The 20,533-nt window shown below is 50.1% G+C and overlaps 2 protein-coding genes across 6 annotated transcripts in view; one reads left to right on the forward strand and one right to left on the reverse strand.

Moving 5' to 3' along the window:
* LOC100155138 (tubulin alpha-3 chain) overlaps positions 1–20,533 on the forward strand; it is a 27,459-nt gene continuing 6,926 nt past the window's right edge. For 2 of the 4 annotated variants that reach the window (XR_014826094.1, XM_013981444.3), the window contains exons 1-3: positions 13,043–13,107; positions 19,298–19,520; positions 20,310–20,458. Coding sequence is in view for 3 of the 4 variants with exons in the window: in XM_013981444.3 (XP_013836898.1) it covers positions 13,105–13,107; positions 19,298–19,520; positions 20,310–20,458 (375 nt within the window). In the remaining variant the exon portion in view is untranslated. Of the gene's footprint in view, positions 2,792–7,157; positions 7,374–13,042; positions 13,108–19,297; positions 19,521–19,904; positions 20,459–20,533 lie in introns of those variants that run through there. The other 2 variants (XM_084994063.1, XM_021073410.2) reach the window with 2 other exon arrangements.
* On the reverse strand, positions 256–3,772 carry SLC7A4 (solute carrier family 7 member 4). 2 transcript variants are annotated; one of them, XM_084993016.1, is made up of 5 exons: positions 3,646–3,772; positions 2,119–3,121; positions 1,088–1,728; positions 807–915; positions 256–699 (listed from the first exon to the last, which is right to left on the reverse strand). In XM_084993016.1, the coding sequence occupies exons 2-5, from the start codon at positions 3,080–3,082 to the stop codon at positions 506–508; spliced, it is 1,908 nt and encodes a 635-aa protein (XP_084849142.1). In that variant the 5' UTR covers positions 3,083–3,121; positions 3,646–3,772; the 3' UTR covers positions 256–505.

Consider the following 20,533-nt stretch of genomic DNA (forward strand, 5'->3'; position numbering starts at 1 on the left):
GGGGCAGAACAAGGTGGGCCTGGGGACCCTCAAGGACTGGGTAGGCCAGAAGTTACCTTTAGCAGGCCTAGGCTCTTGCACACGCCTCCCCACATGTGTACCATCTGGAGACTTTACGCAAAGCCCCTGAAGGTGGGACAAAGATGTACCGGGCCTGGCACCTCCCCGCTGCAGAACCCCTGCACCTTGCTGTGCAGTGGGGACAACTGCGTGCTTCCCAGTGCCACAAAGACAATGGATACAATGCAGGCCGCATGGCTGGCTGGGCAGTTATTATTGTATATTCCTGGGGCTGGAGCCTCATCTACCCCCCAACTCCACCCCACCTGCCCAGGCTGCTGGAGTGGGTCATGAACTGGAAGGCACCGGGCAAAGAGTCTACCACACCAGTGCTGGTCACGCCCACTGCAGCCCCAAGGACCCCCTGGTGTGAGCAGACCTGAACCAGAGCTGGCCTGGATAGAAGGCGGGCCTCCCAAGGTGGAGGGCAGGCCCCCAGCAGTCCTCATGGACTGGAGGGCTGCTCCAAGTGGCCAGACTCCTGGGCTGGTGCCTGGCTGGGGGGCTGCACAGCCTGCACTGTCTCCTCCAGTGAGCTGCCGCTGGGGAAGACCACATAGCGTGTGATGGTCAGCCCTGGCAGCTCCCGCTGGTTCTCCTTGCTGTGCCGCATGCCGTACCCGAAATACACTGTGAGTCCTGTGGATGTGGTGCCAGGTGAGCGGCAGGTGACAGCGCTGCTCACCCCCCACCCCCCACCCCAACTCTCCTCCTGTGGCCCGGGGCACCCAGCTGGCCCCACTCACCGATCACCAGCCAGATGAAGAAGCGCAACCAGGTCAGGATGCTCAGCTTCAGCATGAGGCAGATGTTGAGGAAGATGCTCACTGCTGGAATCAGTGGCACCATGGGTATCTGAGAGGCAAGGGCAGGGCGGGGCTGGGCCACAGGGAAGGGCTGCATGCCATGCCCAGGGCCCACTCATGAGGCAGTCAGAGGGGGACATGTGTGTCGCCTCCCCTGCTGTGGGAGCAGAGGAAGTGGGGAGGAGGGGGCTGGTGGGCTGATGGCATTGGCAGGGAGGTACCTGGAAGATGTCCTGCTGGCGTTGCTGCTGGTAGGCCCCCAGGACAATAAGACTGAGCAGAAACATGCCGCCGCTGAGCAGGAGCAGCAGGACAGAGCCCCAGTGAGGGAGCTTCAGGACTGAGTTCCCGATGGTCAGTGTGCAGGCCAGGATGGCGCCCGAGACCACCAGGACCCCGATTGCCCAAGCCACGGCTGTCCCAGGGCAGCACCTATCCAGGCAGCCCAGGTAGGGCCTCAGGGCTGGCCGCAGCTGCCCAGGCTCAGAGGCTGGGCCCTGCTCAGTGCCCACCAGCTCTATGTGGTCTGAGAAGGAGTTGTACTCCTTGGCCGCAGGGACAGAGCTTTCTGGGCTGGTGGAACTGGATGCAGGGGCCTTCTGGAAGCGGAGCACGATGACGCTGATGGCCACGAAAGTGTAGGCCAGCAGGGTGCCAATGGACAGGAACTGGACCAGTGCTTCGAGGTCCAGCAGCAGTGCCACAAAAGCTGTGAGGGCCCCGAACACCATGATGCCCACTACAGGCACCTGTGTCCTGGGGTGCACGTAGGCAAACGCCTGGAAGAAGAGCCCATCTGTAGCCATGGCGTAGATGATGCGTGGCAGGGAAAAGAGGATACCAAGCAGGACCGTGTTCATGGCTGTGGTAGAGGAGGGGGACTGGTCAGCACAGCAGACAGGCCCCAGGGGCCACTGCTGTGGGGCATGAGTTCGTCTGGGTTCTCAGGTGAGCCTAGTGACTATGGGGTGCAGGACTGTCACTCCCCCAACCAGGAATGGGACACCTCAGTTTAGGTCAGAGGCCACTGGGGATCTGGTGAGGGCTGAGTCCCTCTCCAGAAAAGAAACTGGAGGCACAGGCCCAGAAGCAACATTCCACATCCAGTGGGGGGGCAGGGGGAGTAGGTCCCTCCCAGCAGGCCTGGGTGGAGTCTAACGATTAGCATCTTCCTGGGCCCATTATACAACCAGTAAAACTGAGGCCTAAGTGGAGATGTGTTTCCTGGGAGGCCAGGGCAGGGCTCACTTACAGCAGATGGAACCAATCGCCACGATGTAGCCAGCCCAGCCATAGCCCCGCTCGTAAAAGGCGTCGGCAAGTGCCGAGTCAGGGGCCAGGTGGTGCCAGGGCACCATGAGAGTGACCACAGTGGAGACCAGGATGTAGGCACTGGCTGCCAGGCCCAGCGAGACGGTGATGGCCACAGGCACGGCTCGCTTCGGGTTCCGAGCCTCCTCGCTGGAGGCAGCGATGACATCGAAGCCCACAAAGGCATAGAAGCAGGTTGCGGTGCCGGCCAAGATGCCAGAGAAGCCAAAGGGTGCAAAGCCACCCTCCTGCTTGCCCCAGTTTTGCGGGCGGGCCAGGATGAACCCCAGGATGATGGTGAAGAGGATGACGGTCATGTTGATGGCAGATAAGGTGTGGTTGAGCCAGGAGGAGACGCGGGCTCCACAGGAGACAAAGATGGAGACCAAGAGCAGGATGCCAGCAGCCAAGAAGTCTGGATACCCGGCCAGGAAGGGCACCTGCCAGACGCCCACGTGGACCTCGGTGAAGTTGCGGATGCGGTGGTTGAACATGGCATCCAGGTAGCCACTCCAGGCACGGGCCACCGCAGCGCCACCAATGAGATACTCAAGCACCAAGTCCCAGCCGATGAGGAAGGCCCACAGCTCACCCATGGACACATAGGTGAACAGGTAGGCCGAGCCTGTGCGGGGCACGCGGGCCCCAAATTCTGCGTAGCACAGGGCCGCCATCAGGGAAACCACGGCAGCCACACCAAAGGACACGATCACAGCAGGGCCGCTTATCTCCTTGGCCACAGTGCCGGTGAGCACATAGAGGCCTGAGCCCACCATGGCCCCCACTCCCAGCATGGTCAGGTCCAGCGTGGACAGGCAGCGCTGCAGCAACGTCTCCATGGTGGCCTCCTCCAGCGGCTTCCGCCGTTTCAGCTTCTGACAGAAGCGTGCCAGCCTTGAGGCCATTGTGGCAGCTGAGAGGAGCACCAAGCCAGCTGCTAGCACCTACCAGGGCCAGAAGGGAGTGAACCAGCCTTTAGTCCTCCCTCTGACCCCACCCTGGGGGCCTGGGCCCTTAATGCTGGCCTGCCAGAGGGATGGGCTGGGCCAGGGGTGGTCAGGAGATTACAGAGGTTGGGTCTGCCTCCAGGGCAGGTCAGGGAGCCTGGTGGAGTGGAATCCAGGTGTGCTTAGGGGGAGGTTCCAGGGAACATGTCTGGGAACAAGTGCTCTGGGTGGGATCCCAGAGCAAGGTGGAAACACAAGGCTTCCCGGGAGCCAGGCCAGGCCTCCAGAACCCGGAACAGGAGCGGAGCTGCTGCCCTGGGTGTAGCCCAGGCAGCCACCTGGAATCACTCCTCCCGATCACCCCTCCCCCTAACCGCCGGCTGGAGTAACAGCGCGCTGGCCTCCAGTGAGGGCGCTCCGGCCAGGCCCTGGAACCCCAGGCTCAGCGCTGAGCTTCAGCCGGCCCTTGCCCCACGCCACCGCCGCCCCTTAGCACCCCCTGCCCCTCGAGCCTGTTTTACCTCACCTTGTCCCCAGGTACCACCTCTGGGGCCTGAGTCTGTTTCCGCAGGACTCCGACCCACCTGCTGTGGCTGCTGAGCAGCTCTGAGCGCTGAGACCGCCCCGCCTGGCCTGCCGGTGCAGACTGCGCCAGAGCCCGCCCCCGCCCGCGGGGGGCCAGACCCAGCGCAGGCCCCACCTCGCAGTCACAAACACCCAGGCAGCTCACTCCCTCTTAGCTCTAGGTTAACTCTAGGTTCTCAGGATGACCTAGCCCTGGTTTGGTTCACAGATGAGGATGCCCAAGGCTCCAGGGCAGGCTCTGAAGCCAGGGCAGGTTAAAATCCTGGTCTGGGAGGGCAGCCGCTGGGGATCTGGTGCCTCAGAACCCCTCCTTGATCCCCCATCCCCATGCGTGTACTCCATCTAGCTGGGTACCATCCAGGCACCCCCAACTCTAGGGGTGTGGGGGCTGCAGGAGTCAGGCAGGTCTTGCTAAACTGAGTGGCCCTGGGCAACCCTTAACTCCCCTACCCAGTGGGATGGCAGGAAGCCACTTCGCATTGGTGAGGGAGTGCTGGGCTTTCAGGAATGTCCTGTGAATTGGCAGAATGCATGCTGGCTGTTCTGAGCCTCTAGCTACAGACAATGTCCCCAAAGAAGGAAGCAGTCTCTTGGGGACAAGCCACAGCCCTCCAGCTCAGGGCACCCTGAGGGCCCCTCAGACGCCAACACTGGGGAGCACCTGTGTCAGGCTGGGAGGACTTGGGGGACCCCCCTCAGACCCCTGCTGCTGGATATCAGTGAGAGGTATGGTACTGAGCTCCTGCTCTGTGCCAGTCCCCATGCCACAGGCAGCCCATATCTCCTTCCATGACCAGGTCTGTTCATTCCTGGGACTGAGAGGTCTTTGTCCTCTTCCCACTTCTTTGAAAGTGCAAAGGTGGATGTGACAGGGTAGTCCCAGTGGAATGATGACAATCCATCTAAGTGAAGCAAAACCAAAACAGATATCCTCGTCCTCCAGAACTTTGTACATGTTTCCAGGTTGATGTGTGGTTTGTGGATTAGGATTTTATTTTATATTTTATTTTTATTTTTTGCTTTTTTTAGAACCAAACCTGTGGCATATGGAAGTTCCTGGGCTAGGGGTTGAATCAGAGCTGTAGCTGCTGGCCTATGCCACAGCTCACGGCAATGCTGGATTCTTAACCCACTGAGCAAGGCCAGGGATCGAACCCGCATCCTCATAGATATTAGTTGGGTTTGTAACCTGCTGAACCACACTGAGAATGCCCAGATAAGGATTTTTTTTTTTTTCCTTTTTAGGCTCACACCTGTGGCATACGGAAGTTCCCAGGCCAGGGGTCAATTCGGAGCTATAGCTATGGGCCTACGCCACAGCCACAGCAACACGGGATCCAAGTTGGATCTGTGATCTACACCTAGCTCATGGAAATGCTGGATCCCTAACCCACTGAGCAAGACCAGCAATCGAACCCGTGTCCTCACGGATACCAGTCAGATTCGTTACAATAGGAACTCCCTGGATTAGGATTTTAAAGTCACCTGCAGCCTGTCTGGTTTAGTGGGCTCCCCAGCAAGTTGGTGCCACCAGGAACACTCTGCCTTAGCCAGCTCCTTGCACCCTTCTGCTATTTGGCTGATGATGTCTTGAGGAGCTTCTTAGATGGGCTCCCACTTCCTGCAGGAAAGCCATCTCTCCTTACCTTGTTCCATGTGGCCCAGACATAACTAACTGATCCCATGTTCCTTGTTCTGAGATGCCTTCAGAAAATCTAGGGAAATGCATTTCAAACCATGAGGGTTGTGCAATTTTATAGCAGGAGGTCCCAAGAGGCCTGACAGATGACCTCATGAGAGCTGGCGTGCAGTGTTTCTGGGCCCTGACTTTTTTTTTTTTTTTTTTGTCTTTTTATGGCTGCACCCTCGGCATATGGAGATTTCCAGGCTAGGGGTCTAATCAGAGCTACAGCTGCCAGCCACAGGCACAGCCACAGCCATGCCAGATCCGAGCCATGTCTGTGACCTACACCACAGCTCACAGGAACGCCGGATCCCTAACCCACTGAGTGAGGCCAGGGATGGAACCTGAAACCTCATGGTTCCTAGTGGGATTCATTTCCGCTGCACAAAGATGGGAACTCCAAGGGCCCGGACTTTTTAATCTATTCAGAGAAGCACTCTCAACACAGCCATTAATACCCAATGGAAGAGTTCCCTGCTGGCTCAGCAGATTAAGGGTCTACTGTTTTCACTGCTGTAGCTTGGGGCACTGTATGGTAGGTTGGATCCTTGGCCCTAGGAACTTCCACGGGCATGGCTAAAAAACAAATAAAACAAACCAAAAACTCAATGGATATTTGAGGCCAAGCATGATTGATGCATTGAACTGTAAATTCCCAGGGGTAGGGCTGGGCTGAGTGCTGGCTCCCTCCTGCATAAGGAGCACCATGAAGACTCAGTGAAGATAAAAGCACCAAAAAATAAAAGAAGAAGAGGAAACACTTCTGGGAGTTCCTACTGCGGCACAGCAGAAACAAATCCAACTAGTATACATGAGGATTCTGGTTCGATCCCTGGCCTCACTCAGTGGGTTGAGGATCTGGCGTTGCTGAGTTGGGGTGTAGTTCGCAGATGTGGCTCAGATCCCACATTGCTGTGGCTGTGGCGAAGGCCAGCAGCTGCAGCTCTGATTTGACCCCTAGCCTGGGAACTTCCATATGCCATGAGCCCTAAAAAGCAAAAAAAAAAAGAGAGAGAGAGAGAGGAGAGAGAGACCACTTTCCAACGTCATTCTACAAGGTATTACCCTGACAGCAAACCCAACAAAGACATCACAGGAAAAGAAAACTACAGATCAATATCCTTTGTGAATATAGACACAAAATTGATCAACCAAATATTAGCAAATCAAATCCTTCTTTCTTTCATATTTCTTTTCTGTATGTGCAGCAGTTTATCCATTCATCTACTGAAGGACCCTTTAGTTACTTCCAAGTATTAGTGAGTATGAATAAAACATCCATGGCATAATAAAAAAAAAGAGAGAGAGAGAAAAAAGAAATAAGGCCAACACAGCATTTCCTTATACCTTTTTGTATTACAACTATAAATGTAATAAAAGTCATGGAGTAATAAAAATAAATAAATAAATAAATAAATAAATAAAATAAAACATCCATGTGCAGTTTTTTGTGTGGACATAAGTTTTTGGCTCTGTTGGGTAAATACCAAGGAATGTGATTGCTGAATCGTATGGTGAGAGTATGTTTAGTTTTGTAAAAAATCACTAAGCTGTCTTCCAAAGGGGTTGTACTGTTCTGTACTCTCATCAGCACTGAATGAGAGTTCCTGTTGCTCCCTGTCCTCCACCAGCATTTGGTGTTGTCAGCATATTGGACTTCTGCCTTGCTAATAGCTGTGTTGTGGTATCTCACTGTTATTTTTTATTCACAATTCCCTAATAACATACCATGTTCAGCATTTTTTTTTTTTTCTGTCTTTTTAGGGCTGCATTCATGGCGTATGGAGTCAAATCAGAGCTTTAGCTGCTGGCCTTCTCCACAGCAACAGCAATGCAGGATCCTTAACCCACTGAGCGAGGCCAGGGAATCAAACCTGAGTCCTCATGGATGCTAGTCAGATTCATTTCCTCTGAGCCATGATGGGGACGCCTGTTGAGCATCTTTTGATATTCTTATTTGCTATCTGTATATCTTCTTTGGTGAGTTATCTGTTCAGATCTTTTGCCTATTTTTAATTGGGTTGTTGGTTTTCTTACTGTTAAGTCGTAAGGTTTGTTTGTATACTTGGGGGAACAGTTCTTTATCAGATGTGTCTTTTGGAGGTATTTTCTCCAAGTGGCTTGTCTTCTCATTCTCCCGATGGCCAATCAATTTTTGACAAGGGTGCCAAAACAACTCAATGGGGGGAAAATGGTCTTTTCAACAAACTGCTGGAACAACTGGATATCCTCATGCAAATAAATAAGTGAAGTTGGACCCCAACCTCACACCACATACAAAAAATTAACTCAAGATGGATCCAAGACCTACATGTCAGAGCTGAAACTGTAAAAACACTGCTGTGATTTTGTTTAATTAACATTTGTAGAGGAAGCCCTAAGGGGGCTGGATGGATGAGGCTTTGTTCAACAAAAGACCATGAGGAAAATGAAACTGACAAGCTTGTTCCTCACAGGTCCTGGAGGAAGTACTCAGCACACCGTGAGGGCCACACCAAGAGGCTCAGTGCAGGCAGAGCCTGGCAAAGCCTCGGGGACATGGCTTTAATAGGGTCTGTGCATAGAATTTTGGAGGGTGTCTGGGCCGAGTTTGAATTGGTCAATTCAAACAAAAAAGAGCAGGGTTCTGGCAAGCTTTCATGAAGGTCCCCTGGGATGTGGGGAGGAATGCTTATCACAAAGGAAGTTGAAGAACTCATATCAGAAACATACATTTACCTGCGAGTCTGCAGACTCTTATCTTGGGTAATTCAAGACCCCTGAAGCTGCCTGACCATACAAAATGGGTGCAGACACAACAATATTATCAAGTATTTTAGCTAAACTTTCCAAAAACCCTCAAAAAAAATATAGAAGTGGAGTTCTCTTGTGGTGCAGTGGGTTAAGGATCTGGCATGTCACTGTGGGGGCTCTGGTCACTCATGAGGTGTGGGTTTGATCCCTGGCCAGGGAACTTCCACCTGCGGTGGGTGCAGCCAAAAAACAAACAAATAAATAAATAAAAATGTAGGGGTAATTCTTCAAGGCTGTGGACAAGGCAGTGATTTTGTAGGAAGATAGGGTAGGAAAGCCCTGAAGGAAGAGAACCAGACATAACTTTCTCAACAAAACCAGACTAACTGGAACCAAAGGAATGATGTGTTGACTTTTGCTGAACCGCGTGACTTCAATTAACTAGAGCCTGGACTTTGTCAACCCTTTCCCCAATTCTATGCTGAATTCTCCTTGCTCAAGACCCTCTATAAACATGCATGCACCCTTAGCTCTAGTCTTCTTCAGTTTTGCTGTTGAGGAGACACTGATTTGGGAAAGATCCTAGTGTTCTCCTTACCTACTGCAAGTAACAAATCCTTCCTTCTCCTGCTCTTTGACTTGATTTTGTCATTTGGTTAGATACCCACCAAGAAATGAACCCAGTTTATGGGTTTCACAAATATGACAACAGAAGTTGAAGCAACTTAAGAAAAATATGGATGAATTGGACTTCATCAAAATTAAAAACTTTTGGGAGTTCCTGTCGTGGCGCAGTGGTTAACGAATCCGACTAGGAACCATGAGGTTGCGGGTTCGATCCCTGCCCTTGCTCAGTGGGTTAACGATCCGGCGTTGCCGTGAGCTGTGGTGTAGGTTGCAGACGTGGCTCGGATCCTGCTTTGCTGTGGCTCTGGCATAGGCCGGTGGCTACAGCTCCGATTGGACCCCTGGCCTGGGAACCTCCATATGCCGCAGGAGCGGCCCAAAGAAATAGCAAAAAAAAATTAAAACTTTTGGAGTTCCCATCCTGACTAGTATCCAGGATGACGCAGGTTTAGTCCCTGGCCTCGCTTAGTATGTTAAGGATCTGGCATTGCTATGACTGTGGTGTAGGCTGGCAGCTATAGTTCCCATTCGACCCCTAGGCTGGGAACCTCCATATGCTGTGGGTGCAGCCCCTAAAAAGACAAAAAAAAAATTTAAAAAACTTTTGTGCTTCAAAGGATACCATCAAGAAAACGAAAAGAGGGGCGCTCCCGCTGGTCCTCAGTGGGTTAAGAAACCAACATGGTCTCTGTGAGGACGTGGGTTCTATCCCTGGTCATGCTCAGTGGGTTAAGGATCCGACTTGCCACAAGCTGCAGTGTGGGTGGCAGACTCGGCTCATATCTGATGTTGCTGTGGCTGTGGTGTAGGCCAGCAGCTGCAGCTCTGATTCGACCCCTAGCCTGGGAACTTCCATATGCTTCAGGTGGGGACATAAAAAGAGAAAAAAAAATGAAAAGATGAGTTCTTGCTGTGGTGATGTGGGTTAAAAATCCAACTTCAATGTCTCAGGTTGCTGTGGAGGCACGGATTCGAAATACAGACCGGTGGAGAGAGTTAAAGGATACAGCACTGGCTCAGATTCAATTCCTGGCCTGGGGAACTTTCATATGCTGCGGGTGTGGCCATAAAAAAGAAAGAAAAAAAAGATAATAATCCATAGAATGGGAAAAATTTTGCAAATCGTATCTTTGATAAAGGAGATTGTATCGAGAACATATAAAGAACACTCACAATTCAACAACAAAAAGATAAACAGCCCAATTTAAAAATGCACAAAAGATCTGAATAGACATTTCTTCAGAGAAGATATACAAATACCTAATAAGCACATGGAAAGTTTCTTCAAATCATTAGTTGTTAGGGAAATGCAAACAAAACCACAGTGCAATGCATCCCCTTGGATGGCTATAGTTAAAAAGTCAGAAAATAACAAGTGTTTAAGATAATGTGGAGTAATTGGAACCCTCATACACTGCTGGTGGGAATGTAAATTGGTGCAGCTGCTTTAGAAAGCATTGGGCAATTCCTTAAAATGTTAAACATGAAGTTACTGTATGATCCAGCCATTCTGCTCCTAGAAATGAAAAGGTGCAGCCATACAAAACTTTCAAGTAAATTTTTACAGCAGCATTACTCATAATGGGTGGGGGCTGGCAAGTGACTGCTAACATGTACAGAGTTTCTTTCTGGGGTGATTAAAATGTTCTGAAATTAGGCAGCGGGGATGGCTGCACAAGTCTGCAAATATATAAAAAACATGGAACTGTACATTTTAAGCTGGTGAGGTATGTGAATAAAGTTGTTATACAAATAAAAGATAAAGCAACAATTGTTTGCAAGAACTCCAGGGACAGGAAGGGCTGAGTGGTCAGAGGGAGATGAAGCCTAGTAAATAGGAACAGAATAAGAAGTTGGGAGACCACTGTTTCCCCCAAAACTGGCCCCTCTGCATTGCTTGACTCAGGTGAAGGCATTACTGTCCTGACTCTTTGAGTCACAGAGACTACATGCCACACGTGACCAAGATGTCCCTGTGTCCTTCTGCCTCCTGGAGCTCCCCTTTCTGTTAGCATCCAAATGACATTGTTCAAATAGCTCATTTATCAGGTAGCCCAGGCCCTCTGCAGCTTCTGGGAGCTTTTTGTGGGGAAAGGGTTGCGGCAAAAGAAATCTTACATTTCCCCCAAGTCATTGCTATATTTACTCCACTTTTGTCTGTCTCCTGCAGTTTCTGTCCTCTTGTCCACTTACTGGATACCCCTTTCTCCTAATCTGCTATTCTCCTGGGGCCAAATTTAGCTCAAACTCCACCATTCAAAGTCCACCAACATGTTCCCCCATATTACTTCTCCAAAATTATTGCCATTACTCTTTACCATGAACAGGTTTCCCTGCTCTTCGTTCTTATTGTCCCCTGTTCCTGGTATGGCAGTCACATTGATCCCCATCTGCTCCAGCTCATACCAGGGGTGCATTCTCCCCATCTCCTGTCAGCCTCTCTGCCCAAGGCTGGCCCTGCTTCCTGGCACCCATCATGTTGGACTTCCCTGGGAAATGGAGGGCTTCTGGTTTTCCCTAGCTAGCTGCCTGACCCTTCCAACCCCCAGACCACACTCTCAGAAGTCTGCTAGAACAAGGAAGGAGGGTAGATGAAGTTAGTCTCACTGAATCTACGGTGGTGATGCAGGGGTGGGGTGGGGGGGTGTTGCTCAAGCCCAGGGCATTCAATCTGTCACTGTGAACATTACCCTATGACTCTATTGGCCTAGCAGGGGTAGGCAGATATGAACTTTACATCTGCATTGTAAAATGTGTTTGCAGGAGTTCCCACTGTGGCTTAGCTGTAACAAATCTGAGTAGTATCCATGAGGAATCGGGTATGAACCCAGGCCTCGCTCATTGGGTTAAGGCTTCAGCATTGCTGTGAGCTGTGGTGTAGTGGGGCAGCTACAGATCCGATTGGACCCCTAGCCTGGGAACTTCCATATGCTGTAGGCCTGGTTCTAAAAATACAGAAAAAAAACCAAAAATAAATAAATAAATAAATAAAAAGTGTTTGGAGTTCCTGTTGTGATGCAGCAGGATCTGGATGGGCATTTCTCCAGCCCCAGGACACATGTTCCATCCCCAGCTGTCACAGTGGATTAAAAAGTTGCCACAGCTGCTGTTTGGATTTAGTCTCTGGGCTGGGAATTTCCGTATGCCGTAGGTGGTGCCATAAAAATGTATTTATATGAATATATAATTTATTTTTATTTATATTCTCTTTAACTCGTTTTTGGTCCTGCTTAGAAGAGCCAAGAAGGGGCTCATCTCCTCTATGAGGTAAAGAGACTCTTCCATGGACCAGCAGGAGGGATAGGGGATTTTGGGAGGGTGGGAAACCGAGGTTATCGGTCCCCCTTCCAGGAACCTTGTAAAAGTGGCCAAGGTCTGTGAGTAGGCATGTAATTCTCTGGCTTCCTGCAGAGACCACCTTCAGGATCTCCTGTACCATCCTCCCCCTAAATGGCCGAGCCAACCTGCCTCTACTTCTACCCACTCTGGAAAGCCTAGCCCCCTGATCTGGCTGTGGCCAGCTACCCTCTTCACGGACTTTCAAACCTCCTTGTTGTCCCCATGCCCTCCAGCATTGCTGCTTGGAAACCTCGCGATACCTTTTTTTTTTTTGGTCTTTGTTTAGGGCCGCACCCGCGGCATATGGACTTTCCCACAGCAACGCAGGATCTGAGCCGACTCTGCGACCTACACCAAAGCTCAGGGAAACTCCGGATCCTTAACCCACCCAGCGAGTTCAGGGATCCAACCCGTGTCCTCAAGGATACTAGTCGGGTTCCTTAACCACTGACCACCACAGGCCCTCGCGATACTTTTGAGACCTGCGCAGAAGCCCCTCCTGCTGAGGGGGAACTACCCAGCCCCAGCTTCTCAGCACATCCTTCCGGGAGCCACTCATGTGGTCTGCCGTCACGTGCTCTCGCGGGAGTCCGGGATACTGACATTTGCACCAGTAACAGGTTGCTAACTGAATAGCCCTTCCATGCCCTGTCACTTCCCACACCCTGTGCAGCTCCACAGCGAGATGGCCGTTTTACAAATGAATTATGGGGCCTCCCTCTCCTGCCCCGCCCTCCGGCATCTCGGCAGGCATTAGTCCGCAGTTTCCCGCCAACACAGCCACTTCCCGCCCAAAGTGTTGACCAATCAAAAGGGAGTTCACTGGTCAAGGAAATGGCCAATCGTCATTGTGGTCTTGGCTTTCGGCCTGCCCCCAAAGCTGTTGGAGCCAATGGCAGTTGCGCAGTCAGTACCCAATCAGGATGTGGCATATGGTACTGTGGCTCCGCAGTTGGGAGCTCGGCGTCGGAGTGAGAGGAGTTGAGTGTGGTGCGGCCTCATAGTGACCACTATGGTACTGGGCAGTGGGACCTTGGGGGTCGGGCTTGGACCGGCAGAGGGCCCTGGAGGGATGGAGGGGCCCGGGAGTGGGCCCTGGAGGGACGGAGGGATCTGGAGGGGCCTGGGGAACTGGCGGAGAGGCCTGGGCCCAGTTAGCAGGGTAGTGTTCAGAACGTTTGAGTCTGGGGCAGGCACCAGGTTTGCTCCACAGGTGCAGTAAGTAGCCCCTACCTTCACCCCTCCAGACTCTCGCTCACTCTCTCTCTTTTTTTTTTTTTTTTTTTTTTTTTTTGTGGCCACATCTGCGGCATATGGAAGTTCCTGGCCAGGGATCTTAGCAGAGCTGCAGCTGGGCTTACGCCACAGACTCTTTCTTCTTGGGGCAACCCAAGGGTTGCACTCGAGCATTCTCATTTGAACTCACAAGGGCACTTAGAGAAATAACCCTTGAAATAGGAATATTAGCTGATGATCTGTGCTGAAAAGTCTTGCTTTCTCCGTTAAATAAGATTGTGCTTTTTTTTTTTTTTTAGGTTGTTTGGTTTTTTTGAGGTAAAACCATGCAAACAGGAATAGATATACATGCGTCCCCCTTTTGTTGCACCTTGCTTTTTTATTGTGCAAACAGACCAGTTACCTGTGTCCCAGTGAGCAAAGACCTGTGTCCTTGTTTACCACCATGTAGTATTCCACATGTGCTCAGCCTGTTCTGAATTGCTGGACATGAGGATGTTTTACAGTCTTTTACACGTGGAGTTGCAATGAGGAATCTATTCCTGCACCATGTGTTACTGGTTGGTGTATGTGTGTATGGAATGCCAGAAGTGAATGGCTCTGATTTGGTAGATAGTGTCAGATTCCCTTCCATCAGCAACACATACATAAGTTCATTCTAAACGTCCTCAGTTCATAAGTATCTAGTTAGTTGTTGAATTAATTATATTTACACACCATGGAACTCAGCCAACACATCTGTCATTGCACACACCTAAAACCAGTGGTGGAGGGTCGTGTTGTGGCTCAGCAGTAGCCAGCCCAACTAGGATCCAGGAGGATGCAGGTTCCATCCCTGGCCTCGCTCAGTGGGTTAAGGATCTAGCATTGCCCATGAGCTGTGGTGTAGGTCTCAGCCTCGGCTTGGATCCCACACTGCTGTGGCTGTGGTCTAGGCCGGCACCTGTGGCTCCAATTCAACGCCTAGCCTGGGAATTTCCATATGCCGCAGGTGCAGCCCGGAAAAGCAAAAACAACAACAAAAAACCCCACTGGTGCCTGAATCAGCCCTATGTGAACAGAGGCTGGAATGACCCCTGGCAGGGCTTTACCTGACCCAGGTCATGTCTCTTATTCACAGTTAACTGAGGCTGATGTCATCCCAGCCCTGTGTCCTCTTCTGATCACTGTGGTAACTTCCAAACTCTGAAAAGTTAGTAACTATAAAATAACTCACACTAACCCCTGCATTCTCCCTTTGCAAAAAATTGGTTTTGAAGCTTCTCTTATTGGTCATTGCACAGCATGAAATCAAGCTGCTCAAAAAATTGGGGGTGGGGGAGTTTCCATTGTGGTGCAGTGGAAACTAATCCGACTAGTATACATGAAGACTTAGGTTTGATCCCTGGCCTCGCTCAGCTGGTTAAGGGTCTGGCGTTGCTCTGAGCTGTAGTGTAGGTCGCAGAGGCGGCTCAGATCCTGAGTTGCTGTGGTTGTGGTTGTGGCTGTGGCGTAGGCCAGCAGCTGCAACTCTAGTTCCACCTCTAGCCTGGGAACTTCCATGTGCAGCTGGTACCGTCCTAGAAAGCAAAAAAAAAAAAAAAAAAAAAAAAAAACATTTGGTAGAGTTGAATTATTCCATGTATAAAGGAAAGGTATCTTCTACTACCAGATGGGTAAAATGAAGCTTCAGGATTAGAAGAAATTTGTACACAAGAAACTTGTACACTTGCTTATTTTTTTAGGAGCTGTTATTTTAGCAAAGGCTTTGTCTTAAATAAGAAAAATACCATGGTTAGTACTTTTAGAAGAGCTGTTTAGCCATTGTTTGTTGGTATGGCAGGGTCTTCTCAAGTTCACAGGACTTAGTTTAATGAACTAAATTAGGAAATGTCTACTGATGAGTTGGTATGAATATAACAAGTCCAGAAGCTGAGTAGAATTTCTAGACTTCCAGGCCATCACTCTTCAGAGCTAGGAGATTAGCTGGGATGTAATCATGATTATATCATGTGGAAATAATACCCTTGCTTAAAATTATCTATCTCATGATGTTGCCATTTTGATGGCCTATATTATCTTCATTCAGGTTATTGCTCTTTTTTTTTTTTTTCTTTTCTGTTTTGGCAGTCCTGTGGCAGTATATGGGGTTCCTGGGCCAGGAATTAGATCTGAGCCACAGTTACACCTGTGACCTATGCCACATCTGTGGCAACGCCAGATCCTTTAACCTATTGTGCCAGGCCAGGTCTCAGCGCTCCAGAGATGTTACAGATTCTGTTGCGCAACAGTGGAAACTCTGGATTTTGAAATTTTTGAGCAAATCTTTGTGCCTGATTTCGTGAGAGATACTGGTCTGTAGTTTCCTTATAGTAAACATCTTTGGTTTTGGTATCAGGGTAACACTGGCCTCAGGAAATGAGTTGGGAAGTGTTCCCTGTTCTATTTTTCAGAAGAGTTTGTAGGGGAGGAAAAGTTTTCTTCTACTTCTCTAGGTTTTTTTGGTTGGTCTAATAATCAGATTGGCAGAAAACAGAGTAACAAGAACAGAACAAATTTAACTTTGTATATATAGAAGGGGGTTCTTTGTTTGGGGTTTTGTTTTTTTTTTGTTTTTTTTGTTTGTTTGTTTTGGTTTTGTCTTTTTAGGGCCAAAACCGTGGCACATGGAGGTTCCCAGGCTATGGGTTGAACTGGAGCTGGAGCTGCCAGCCTACACCATAGCCACAGCAACACAGGATCCGAGCTGCATCTTCGACCTACATCACAGCTTACAGCGATGCCAGATCCTTAACCCACTGAGCAAGGCCAGGGATTGAACCTGTGTCTTCATGGATGCTAGTCAGATTTGTTTCTGCTGAGCCACAATGGGAACTTCAAACATGGAAGTTCTCTAGGTATAGGACTAAGAAGTGACCAAAGCAGGCTGTTTATATATCTTTTTAGACAAATAATCAGTTATTTATGGGGATTTGACAAAAGAAGAGGGCTTTTGCTTGGGGTAGCAAATTAATGAAAAAGTAACAAAGTTTGTTTATGCAGCTTTCTCAGCCTTAAATTCCCTACCTCCAGGGATCACCATGCCTTCTCTCCTCTCTTCCCCTCCAGCACAGGGAGGATGCCTCCCCACAGGAGCTTTGTTTCCTGCTTTCAGGGGAGCAAAGGAGGGTCAGAGTGTTTTTCTGGTACCAGCTGATTCTCAAATAACTTAATTCAGAGTAATCAATGTGCCACCCTAGTGTATTTTGGGGTGGCTTGCCCTGAGCGCCATCGTTTTATAGGTCATTGACTTTAGACTCTTACCTGTGTGTGTGTGTGTGTGTGTGTGTGTTCCCATCTGAATACTATATTTTAGTTGTATCTCACAAATTTGGTATGTCATGTTTTCATTTTTATTCTACTCAAAATACTTTCTAATTTCCCTTGTTATTAGTTTCCAAATAGCTGGGAATTTTTCAGTGGTCTTTGTGTTAATGATTTGTAATTTAATTTCAACTTTCAGAAAACACATTTTGTGTTATTTGAATTTTTTTCCTTTTTTTTTTTTTTTGGTCTTTTGTGTTTTTAGGGCCGCACCCATGGCCTATGGAAGTTCCCAGACTAGGGGTCCAATCGGAGCTGTAGCTGCCGGCCTACACCACAGCCACAGCCATAGCCACAGCCACAGCAACACCAGATCTGAGCCATGTCTGCAACCTACACCACAGCTCATGGCAACGCTGGATCCTTAACCCACTGAGTGAGGCCAGGAATTGAACCCATGTGCTCATGGATACTAGTCGGGTTTGTTAACCACTGAGCCCTGATTGGAAGTCCGTTATTTGAATTTTTAATTAAAATCTTTATTAGCATGGGTTTGCAGTTAGTTGAATTTTCGAAAATAAATTGTAAAGTTTTATTACAAATAAAAATGAGGTTCTTAAAAACTCAACTTGCCCTGATATGAAACAATTTAAAAACGTTTAAATATGTATTGAGAAGACCCAGGCTTTTTTTTTTTTTTTTTTTTGGTCTTTTGCCTTTATCTAGGTCCGCTCCCAAGGCATATGGTGATTCCCAGGCTAGGGGTCGAATTGGAGCTGTGGCCTCCAGCCTACGCCAGAGCCACAGCAATGCAGGATCCGAGCCACGTCTGCGACCTACACCACAGCTCATGGCAACGCTGGATCCTTAACCCACTGAGCAAGGCCAGGGATTGAACCTGCAACCTCATGGTTCCCAGTCGGATTTGTTAACCACTGAGCCACGACAGGAACTCTGAAAAGACCCAGGCTTTTTAAAAAAACAAGTTGGAGTTCCCATCGTTGTGCAGCGGAAATGAATCCAACTAGGAACCATGAGGCTGCAGTTTTGATCCTTGGCCTTGCTCAGTGGGTTAAGGATCCAGCGTTGCCATGCGCTCTGGTGTAGGTCGCAGACACAGCTTGGATCCAGCCTTGCTGTGCCTCTGATGTGGGCTGGCGTCTACAGCTCCAATTTGACCCCTAGCCTGAGAACCTCCATATGCCTGGGTGCAGCCCTAAAAAGACAAAAAAAAAAAAAAACAAAAAAAACCAAACCAACCAAAAAACAGGTTTTTCATTACTAAAAAAGATATGTCTTTAAGTAAATATAATAAAACCCCATCTTTCATAGGTAATACAGATGGTTCTAGTGATCCAGTCAAGCACTTAAGGTCTTCAGCTTCTACTTTTTGTTCATTTGTTCTTCTTTTTTTTTTTTTTAATGGCCGCACTCTCACAATTTGGAATTTCCCCAGGCCAGGGATTATATCTGTCTTTTGTCTTTTTGTCTTTTGTTGTTGCTATTTCTTGGGCCGCTCCCGCGGCATATGGAGGTTCCCAGGCTAGGGGTTGAATTGGCGCTGTAGCCACCAGCCTACGCCAGAGCCACAGCAACGCGGGATCCAAGCCGCATCTGCAACCTACACCACAGCTCACGGCAACGCCGGATCGTTAACCCACTGAGCAAGGGCAGGGACCGAACCCGCAACCTCATGGTTCCTAGTCGGATTCGTTAACCACTGCGCCACGACGGGAACTCCCAGGGATTATATCTGAACTGCAGCTGTGACAATGCCGATCCTTTAACTCACTGTGCCAGGCCGGAGATCGAACCTGCACCTCCACAACAACCTGAGCCACTGCAGTCATGTTCTTAACCCACTGTGCCACAGTAGGAACTCCAGTATTCCTTCATTTTTGTTGAATGACTAAACTGGATGGTGGTAGAGACGGTTGGCCGGCATTTTCTCTGCCCACCCTGCTCAGTCTCAGGAGTGGAGGAATTTCCAGCTGGTGTATCAGCTGTTTTTGCCTTGGCCATCTTAGGGTTTGGGGTTTTCTTGGCATCTCTATCTGTAATGAAGTTGAGGTAGGTGCTTCCATTAGGTTTCACCTTGATTTCCTTATTTTCATGGTGAAGAGGCCCCAGTGGAATTGAGGTCTATAACCCAATACCAGTTCTGTCTTGCTGGTCTGCCTTATTCTCCACACCCTGGTTGTTGGCCCCTCCATCACCTCTTCTGCTCAGGAGAGGAAACCAATCCAACTAGGAACCATGAGGTTGCAGGTTTGATCCCTGGCCTTGCTCAGTGGGTTAAGGATCTGGCATTGCCGTGAGCTGTGGTGTAGGTCACAGACATGGCTTGGTTCTGGCATTGCTGTGGCTCTGGCGTAGGCTGGCAGCTACAGCTCTGATTAGACCCCTAGGCTGGGATATCCATATGGCACAGGTGTGGCCCTAAAAAGACACACAAAAAAATAAATTACCTATTTTGTTTTATTTTTATTCTTTATAAAAAAAGGTTTTTTTGGCCACACCCGTGGCATGCAGAAGTTTACGGGCCAGGGATGAAACTCCTGCCAAAGCAGTGACAACACTGCATCCTTCACCTGCCGATCCAATAGGGAACTCCAAGATAGTGGGTCTTATTTGCAGTGACAACTGCCATGCAGACAGGGGCCTCACACATATGTTCTGGTCCCCAGCGCGAGTGCATCTCTATCCACGTGGGGCAGGCAGGGGTTCAGATCGGCAATGCCTGCTGGGAGCTGTACTGCCTTGAACATGGAATTCAGCCCGATGGTCAGATGCCCAGTGACAAAACCATCGGCGGTGGGGACGACTCGTTCAACACGTTCTTCAGTGAGACTGGGGCCGGCAAGCACGTGCCCAGAGCTGTGTTTGTGGACCTGGAGCCCACCGTGGTTGGTAGGTGCTCGGCCCACTGGGCGGCTCTGCTGGGGGATGGGAGAGCCTCGAGAGCCCATGTAAGCTCCTTTGGGTCCCTCTGTGGAGAGGACGGACGCATGTGTGCTTGCCCGGGGCCACGTTGGCCGAGCAACTGAAAGGTCAGTGCTTGAAATGTGGGGCTCAGGTTCCTAATTTAGGGAAATCTATACAGAAAAAAGCTGCTTTGCCAGCTGTAAGACAGGCTGCCCAAGACACCACCCCACCCCGGGCGGTCAGGGGGTCATGTGCACCCCGCCTACAGGTGGTTGTGCAGGCCCCCCCTGCTCTGTGTGCTCTGGGCTGGTGCAGGAGAGTTTGGCCTGAGTCTCGGACTTAGAAAGGTGAGTAGAGCACCTTGGCTAGGTTGCTGAGAGTAGAAGCCCAAGGTAGTTCCCAAGGGGAGCTGCAAAGAGAGAGCAGCTTTCCTGGCCACCCGGGGGGATGACAGAATCTCCACGGCTGGCAGAAGCCACAGCCTTGTCTCGTGTGTCAGGGACCTTTCAGCGATGCCCTGGACGGAGCATGGCATGTGCAGAACCGCCTGTGTGTGGGCGGGAGAGCGTGTCCCTCCTTTGGGGTCCAGTCAGGCTCTACCTTCCCGGGGCCGTAAACGGCAGATGAGGCATGCGGATCACATGGAGGCCTCCCTGGGAGATGCTGTCGGGCTCCAAGGAGCGGCCGTGCCCGAGAGAACTGGACGGGCCTGGCCTGTCTGTCCTGGTGAGTCTGCAGTCACCCTCAAGAGCGTGGCCCGCATGTCCTTTGCAGATGAAGTGCGCACGGGGACCTACAGGCAGCTCTTCCACCCGGAGCAGCTGATCACCGGGAAGGAAGACGCAGCCAACAATTACGCCAGAGGCCACTACACCATCGGCAAGGAGATTGTCGACCTGGTGCTGGATCGGATCCGCAAACTGGTAGGAAGGGCCCTGGCAAGGCTTCCCGGACGGGAGGGCAGGCCTGCCTGGGATGTTTTCCCTCCCCGTCTCTTG

This window comes from Sus scrofa, chromosome 14, assembly GCF_054392235.1.
Source record: "Sus scrofa isolate SSC_HxYL_T2T_F1_AM1 chromosome 14, Sscrofa_HxYL_maternal_Yorkshire_Landrace_v2.0, whole genome shotgun sequence".
NCBI classification, from domain to species: domain Eukaryota; kingdom Metazoa; phylum Chordata; class Mammalia; order Artiodactyla; family Suidae; genus Sus; species Sus scrofa.

Coding starts and splice junctions, on each gene's coding strand:
- SLC7A4 (XM_084993016.1), bottom strand. CDS start 3,082: ATGGCCTCAAGGCTGGCACGCTTCTGTCAGAAGCTGAAACGGCGGAAG. Junction 1,729..2,118: donor GGCGATTGGTTCCATCTGCT/GTAAGTGAGCCC, acceptor CCTCTACCACAG/CCATGAACACGGTCCTGCTT. Junction 700..806: donor CTTCATCTGGCTGGTGATCG/GTGAGTGGGGCC, acceptor CCACATCCACAG/GACTCACAGTGTATTTCGGG.